At 46.2% G+C, this 7,494-nt stretch overlaps 1 protein-coding gene across 1 annotated transcript in view; it reads right to left on the bottom strand.

Moving 5' to 3' along the window:
• Positions 1-7,065, bottom strand: part of CMPK1 (cytidine/uridine monophosphate kinase 1) — a 14,695-nt gene extending 7,630 nt beyond the window's left edge. The window contains exon 1 of the mRNA XM_027893822.1: positions 6,847-7,065. Within this exon, the coding sequence (XP_027749623.1) occupies positions 6,847-6,921 (75 nt within the window). The 5' untranslated portion in view covers positions 6,922-7,065. The remainder of the gene's footprint in view (positions 1-6,846) is intronic.
• Between the last annotated feature and the right edge of the window lie 429 nt (positions 7,066-7,494).

Genomic DNA, 7,494 nt, shown 5'->3' with positions numbered 1-7,494 from the left:
AAAAAACAAAAAAAAAAAAAAAAAAAAAAAAAAAAAAAAAAAAAAAAAAAAAAAAAAAAAAAAGCAAGATTTTACTGTAAATAACTGTGAAGAAAAAGCTTCACTGTTCCAGCCATTCTCTGTAAGCTCACTGTACTCCTGCTTTAATGTGCATTGCATTTGGATATGCCTACTTAATTGCAAATCTAAATATTAACTATGACCTACAGAAGTCATAAACCAGAATAAATCTTTCCTTGTAAGCAAGAAACATTACCCTGCTGAACAACTAAATTAACATCTAGTTCTTCTTGCTAAAGGTAAAGAACGGTGATTTTTTTTTTAAATCAAATTTCTACAAAGGAGAAAAAGGAGGAAAATATAATCCCTTCAGTTTTAGAGGATTACCAAACCATTTAATTTTCCTTGGCATCTCCCTTTTCATGCATGAAAACAAAATCGAGCCAGACAATTTTTGGAATTCTCTGCCTTTTGCAACAGCAAACTAAAGCAGTTTTTAACAGCCAAACTGGGAAGGAAAAGACAGAAGTGTTTTAAAGTGCTGTTGTACAAATAGACTTGTTTTCGATAATAATAAATTGTATTCAAGAGTAACCTTCAGAATGACTTAACCAGGCAATAAGAAAAACAAACCTCTCCTTCAGGGGCAAAACATCTATTTGTTAACTGTACTGAGCCAAGAGCCAAGGAAAACATGTCGGTTTAAACAATGTAAACAAGCAGGGAGATCAGCTTGGCTGCAGCTCACTCAGAATGCTTCAGAGATGTGGCACTCGAGCTACTCTTGCCAGTTTTAATCAAGGCGTTCAGGGCACAAAGTTTTCTTTTATTTTAGGTGAGATAAACCCTCGGCAAGTGTCCTGAATTAGAGCAAATCATCACAACCCCAAGAGCTCACAGAAGGGGCTGTGATATAATAGCAAGAGTCAGAACACTCTTCTATCCTGACAAGGTTTGCCTTGTGCCAGCAGGATTTTCCCAGCAGTGCCAAGTCCATCTTGGTGCAATCCCCAGAACGTGACTTGTTGCCTCTACTGCCTAATCCTTCTCCTCTGCAATCAAAAAGGGAGCAGCACTGTGGTTGCCAAACAATGAAAAAGCAGTTTGTCCGGTTCTTGCTAGATGCATAATGTCAGACTGAAAGAAGACTTGAATAGAAGCTAGGTTAAAAAAATTTCCAAATACTTAGAAGCCAAGCATCTAAAATCTGGACAGATTTTGAGATTACGGAGAAGAAAAGGGAAAATACAGAATTAACTATTCTAAAATGTTTCAGAGATGATGTTTTCTGCTATGCTAGCAGACTGGCATACTGTTCTAGAAGAAGAAAAAAAATACTAAATCACTAAGTTGCTATTGCGCTAGTTCTCATTATTTTAAATTTATTTTTATGTTAGGAGAACCCTAAGTCAAAACATACAAAAATCAACTGTGAATGAAAAAGTGCTGTCTTAAGCACCACTCTAGACATCTTCCTTCTTTGCATAAAAAAAACCAACCAAACAAAAAACCCCAAAACATCACAAGTAAAAAAAAAAATATAAATTCATCCCAGTGAAGCGGGAAGGCAAGCTCAAGTTTCCATCAACCCCCCCACAGCGGTGTTCCTCAGAACAGCACTCAGCAGCACTGGATAGAGCAGAGCAGGGCACTGCTCACTTGTCTGTCTCACCCTGGCCTGCTCACTCAGTCCCCAGGCAGCAGGACAAACTGGGACACACAAACTGTGTGCTCCACATCTCCAAATGACAACCCGAGACCGCAGCCTCCCTGGGATGCCCTTCTCTCCCGTCCCACAGCCCTTCCAGCTTTCTCTTGTCAGCCAGGATTTGCAACTTCCACTCCACAGACAGAACGTGCTTTGTTTTCGGTAAATGCAATAAACAGATGAATAGAAGTGAAAATACATGAGTCATATCTGTGTCACGCTGGAATCAGGCAGAGTCTGCCCCGGCAAGCTCGAGGCAGCAAGGAAGGATCGGTGGTGAGCGGCAGCTGCTGCAGGGACTCTTGACACAGACCCCTTTCAAGGGGCACAGGGTTTATTTCTGATTCAGCCCTGTGTGGTCCAGCAGCACATCTTTCCACTAAACACACAGCTTGAGACTTCCTTAAGCGAGCAGAAGCCAAGAAAAAGCAAGAGAAACACAAATTACTCCTCTGACCTTGACTCCTATCTTAGGTTATCTTTGTTAGTTTGAAAACGAAAGTCACAGGGCTTAAGATTTAAACAAATAAAATACAAACTTTTATTGCCCTAGTTCTAACCTCCTAGTTCTTGGGCAACCTTAATAAACAACCAAAGTTTGCTACATACACCATTCAAGAACTAGTTAAAACAAAAACAGAACTGTGTGAAGACTGCAACCTTCATATTTTTTTTAACCCAGAAAGCTTTTTGCTTGTCCTGTTAGCCCAGGGAGTTAAATCTTTAGGGTACAGACTACAATGCAGTAGCAGACCTTCTGTCTGCTTATTCCAAATTAAAAAAAAAAAAAAAAAATCAGACATTTTCTTAGTTTGAAATATCTTCTTGCCTCTGGGGGAAGAAAGACAAACAAATAAACCACATTAACACAAACAAAATGTACAAAGGAGATCCCACTGACAGTGCCCTCAGGGAAGAGGGGGGCAAACAGAGCACCCCGGTGCTTCAGGAAGATTGAGCTCAATAAAAGGCACCCAGTATGCTTGGCAAAGTGCAAAATCCAATGCCCAGTGTTCTGCAAAATGGAAGCATGCAGGGGTAAATCATCAGGGGGTAGATTTAAATGATCACTCACCATATATATATATTAAAAAAAAATTCCAAAAAACAACTACGAGAACTCAAGGCTAAGTAGAATACTAATACCGGACACTTATGGAAGAGCTTTCAGAAGCTGAGTTTAAAGCAAACAACTAAAAAAAAGTTTTTATTTCTAGGCACTTAATGCTGTCTCTCAGCAGACTTCCAGAAGCCCATTAACATGACAGCAAAACCTAAATCTTCTGCTACTTTCAGAGAAGTGTTTCTGATAAAACAAGTTGTTCTTTGCATTGTTTCCTTCACCCTAGGAAATCTTCTTATCATATATCCAAAGCAACTTAACAGCTTTTTCTATTTGAATATTAACTTATGCTCTTATAAAAGGAGAAGGCTCAGCATCCCACCTTGTGGAATTAATTTAGATTTAAACACAAATATACAGGATAGGGTTGTGGTGGAGGTGAATTATATTTTAGGCACACATAAAGGGATGTCTTGCATACAAGACACCCCGCATACAGATCACCTTGCTAAAACAAGACAAAAAACACAACTCAAATCTCACTCAGAATAACAACAAATGATTTAGTTATTATTCTTTGCACCAACCAAAGAGATTTACAACTCAGGCAAAGGTTCTAAGGATTTAAAATTTAAGTACAAGGAAGCGTATTTTGTGCAGATTTGACAAATGCATTTTTTTTCCCCTTTATTTTACCACAATGATTTCATAAGCAAAGTTCAGAAGTCAGCGATAAGACTCACTCATTTTGCCCTACGCACACAGAATTATCTCACAGGCACAGAGGATACACCGTGGAAAGCATGAAGGTTATTGCAAGAACCTGCATTCAAATGACATCACTCAACTACACACTCAAATATTCTGCCTCACACAACAGGCCCAGATGATGCCAAGCTCCACCTAACAGAGCTGTAGAAGGTTTCAGGAGTTAATCTGCAGAGCTGGAAGGGAGAGGATAAGAACTTAAGAGGGAATTCTGCTTCATCCCTCTCTAAGCAGGAGGGACTGCTCCAGAAGAGCAGCAGTTCTGTTGCATTTGCATTTCCCTGACAATTCTGTGCGTTCGTGGCACATACAAGAGTCGAGTCTTCCCTCTGTGTCAGGGAAAGCCAGCCTGGCTCAGCTGTCTCACCCAACCTTATCTGTGGAGATAAAGAATCCTAATCACTTCCCCACAGTTCCCTTCCCTACACTGTGTCAATACTCATTTCTGCTTGTTATTAGGTCTTCTTCCCTCAAATCATTTCTCCATTTGGGTCCAAATTTGGAATGAATGCATGCCTTCCCTAGAATCAGAGATTTCAGCACACACATCTTAAGCAGTCATGATTTAGGCTCGTACTTAACAAATACATATTTCACCTACAACATGGGATGCCCATCTCCCTTTTTTGGGAACGTAAAGCGTGGTCAGCAAAATAATCACAACACTTTGAGAAATCATTCCGAGGTACTAAGTATGCAACACCTCCTTTACTGTACAAAACACAGACACCCTTGGTTTTCAATAAAAATAGTTTGATGTTAAAATAATACAAGATCTCACCTCAGCCAAATGAGACTTCTTGCACACGTGATGTGCTCTGTCCCAAATCTCCAGTATGAATAGCAACCAAGACATTTATAGCTCATACTGACTTTTTGTTCAGCACAACCTTCAGATTTACAGCAAGATACTGGGTCAGATTCATTCCAAATGTAAACTAGTATTATCCAGTGCATTTACAACAAGGATGAATGAGGTTTATTATGACTCACCTACAGGCCCTCTTCCCTGTGGCAAGCTGCCAGCAGGGTTTAAAATACAAATAAGAACACACTTTCAACCTAAATACAGCGCTGACTGCGTAAGGGCTCCTTGCCCTCCTGCACCAGGGCTCTCTGGGGGCTGCCAGGGGCCAGGGTGAGGATTTGTGCTTAAAAAAGCCACTGCTCTTCAGTACCTCTGCCGTGTTTTACCCATACTTCCCTGTTCCTGTCCCCTTTCCCTAAGTTTCCCAGCAGCTCTGCATCAGTCCAACTCTCCCTTAAGCTACCTCAGACTCTCTCTCCCCCAAGTTTTAGTCAGTGACTCCCACAGAGGTATCTGAGCAAGCAGAAAGGCTGTCCATGGCAGTCAGCAGGCCCGAGTGCTTTCCACTGTCAGCCTGCTCACTGACTTCAATAAACTTCTTTCCATGCAGCAAACCGGATTAGCAGAATTAAAGCAAATTTGGATTTCCCTTTCCAGGCTTAGAGAAGAAAATAAATACAGTACAAGCAAAGTTTGTCTTTTCCTTCTCTCCTTTCCACCAGCAAATACGATTTGAGCAGCAATGGCTCATTTGAACTCCTCCTAATAAAGTGGTCTTTATCCAATTATATCAGCCTATCCAGCCAAGGCATTTATACCTCCGAACAGAGGCCAGCAGCCACACACAAGGTACTTCAGCCCTGAGGCTACACTAATGGTTTGGTGAAAGCCATTAATGACAGCCTACAAGATTCCCCTATAGTTTAAGCTCATTTGTTTGCTGCGTGCCAGGGGCTGAATTTGACCTTACCAAAAAAGCTTTATGAGCACCACGAACCTTTCATTCCACAATTTAATTTAATGAATACGCTGGTTTGAATGCAAGTCTGTAATTTGAGGTTAAGATCCTTCAGAACTAAAGTCATAACGGCATTTTTCAGTCTGGACCAAATTCACATAACTCAGTTATACAATATTGAGGTCTGGGATGTAACAGCAGCGTGGATAAACTGTAACAGCACTGCCAGCGCAGCACCAGAACAGACAACACACTCAGCGTGTCCATTCCAGGAGTTCTGGGGTTCTTTCCCACCAATAGTTTCAGGATCAAGGGCATCAACACAGTTCTTAAGACATTTCTTTCAGTGAGGGTATGGAGAAGCTTTGATCCTACATGGCTTTTAATCAGAAAAATACATACAACTGCTCAGAAAACAAAAATGAAAAAAAAAATTAATCAAAGAGCTGTTTCAAATCCAACATACACACGTTTGGAAGCATTCAGCCTTAACTACTTCTGTAATTATCCACCTGAATACAGTATAATTATCCCTGTGGTTTTTGGTTTTTAAAGGGCAGCACTACACCATGCAGCATTCACCGGTCCTTCTTAGATATTTGCTCTGTCTCAGAGGGCTGCAAAAAACGTATTTAGAAAACTGAAAACTCGATAATACAACCGAAAGCTTTGGCAAATTATATTGCCAGTTTTAGTCTCTTTGAAAAGCAGGGACAAGATCTATGGGATCAGGCATCCTTTGACCTCTACTGTATTCTGTCACAGAACCAAATTTTCATTCTATTTTTAACACTGTAGTTCTACAACTCACTGAGATGGCACCGGGCCAGAAAGCCAACACCCCGAAATGCCTGCTGTGCCAGCTGTTACATTTATGGGACAGGCTTCAGAAGACATGGACCTTGATCCCACACATGTGAAGCCGACGTGTGTGAGACACCTCAGATCTACTTCCAGGCCACGACACCGGCAGCCTGAGCATCTGAGCCACCTACGTGGCCGTGCCAGCGTGTACAGAGCCGCCCACCCGGGATGGGCTGCAGGACCGGCCCGGCAAGGCAGCGCCCCCCGGGCGGCCGGGAATGTCTCCAGGGCCGCTCTCCTGCCCTTCCACCCAGGCACAGCGGGGCAGCCTCCAGACCACAAGCGGGTGTCTCCAAAGTGGACGCAAAAACCCCACGCGGGTGTCCCCAAGCCGGATGCCAGCACAGGCAGACCCATGGGCGGAGTGGGATCCCGCGGGGCTGAGGGACAAGGCAGGAGAAGGGATAAAGGTTAGGCGGCCTGACAGGGGCGGGAGTGAGGGCTGCCCCACCGCTTCACCCGCCAGCGGGGAGATGTGGGTCGGTCACTTTTATTTATCGCCTCCCAGGGGCGGGGGATGGACGAGGGCTCCACAAGAGACCAAACCACAGGGCAGGGACAGGGGGCGACACGCTGGCCCTGGCGACCACCCCAGGGAAGGCCACGGGGGATCTGACACCTCCTAGAGCCCCCTCGGAGCCGCCCCGCAGAGCCCCCCCCAAGCGCCCCCGCCTCACCTCCACGATGCGAGCGCACTGCGTCCCCTTGCCCGCCCCGGGCCCGCCGAGGACGAACACGACGACGGGCTTCATGAGGAGGAGGAGGCGGCGGCGGAGCAGCAGCAGGACAGCGGCGGCGGGGCGGCGGCCGTGCGGCGGCCGTGGGGCGGGCAGGGAGCGGCGGGGGCCGGGGCTGTGACCGGGGCCGTGACCGGGGCTGTGGCTGTGGCGGAGCCGCCGCCGCGCTGTCCCCGCGGCACAAAAGCACTTCCGGGTCCCGGGCGGGGCGGGGCGGACAGGCGGGCGCGGGGCTGGCCGCGCCGCCGGGGCTCAGGGAGCGGGATCAGCGGCTGGGAAAGGGCGAAGCCGGAGCGGGCGCTGCAGCAGGACCAGGATTGCCGGTTCGCGGCTCGCCCGCCACAGACGGGCTGGGAAGGAGCCGGCGCCCCCCCCCCCCGCGCTGCCATGGCAACGACTCCGCGCCGCCTGCACCGCGCTTGCGCCGTTGGGCATTTTTTTAAAACCCCCCCCCACCCCGCGCGCGCGCTGGCGGTTGGTTTGCCCGGGGCGCGCTCGGATTGGCCCGAGCCGGAGGTCCCGCCCGATTGGCCCGGAGCGGGCGGAGGTGGGCGGGCCACGCGCTCTGATTGGCCCGCGGGGAGAGGA

This window comes from Empidonax traillii, unplaced genomic scaffold, assembly GCF_003031625.1.
Source record: "Empidonax traillii isolate 1590-97213 ecotype Southwest subspecies unplaced genomic scaffold, ASM303162v1 scaffold15:size5535645, whole genome shotgun sequence".
NCBI classification, from domain to species: domain Eukaryota; kingdom Metazoa; phylum Chordata; class Aves; order Passeriformes; family Tyrannidae; genus Empidonax; species Empidonax traillii.
The sequence above is the reverse complement of the archived record's forward strand: the minus strand, read 5'-3'. Positions and strand labels throughout refer to the sequence as shown.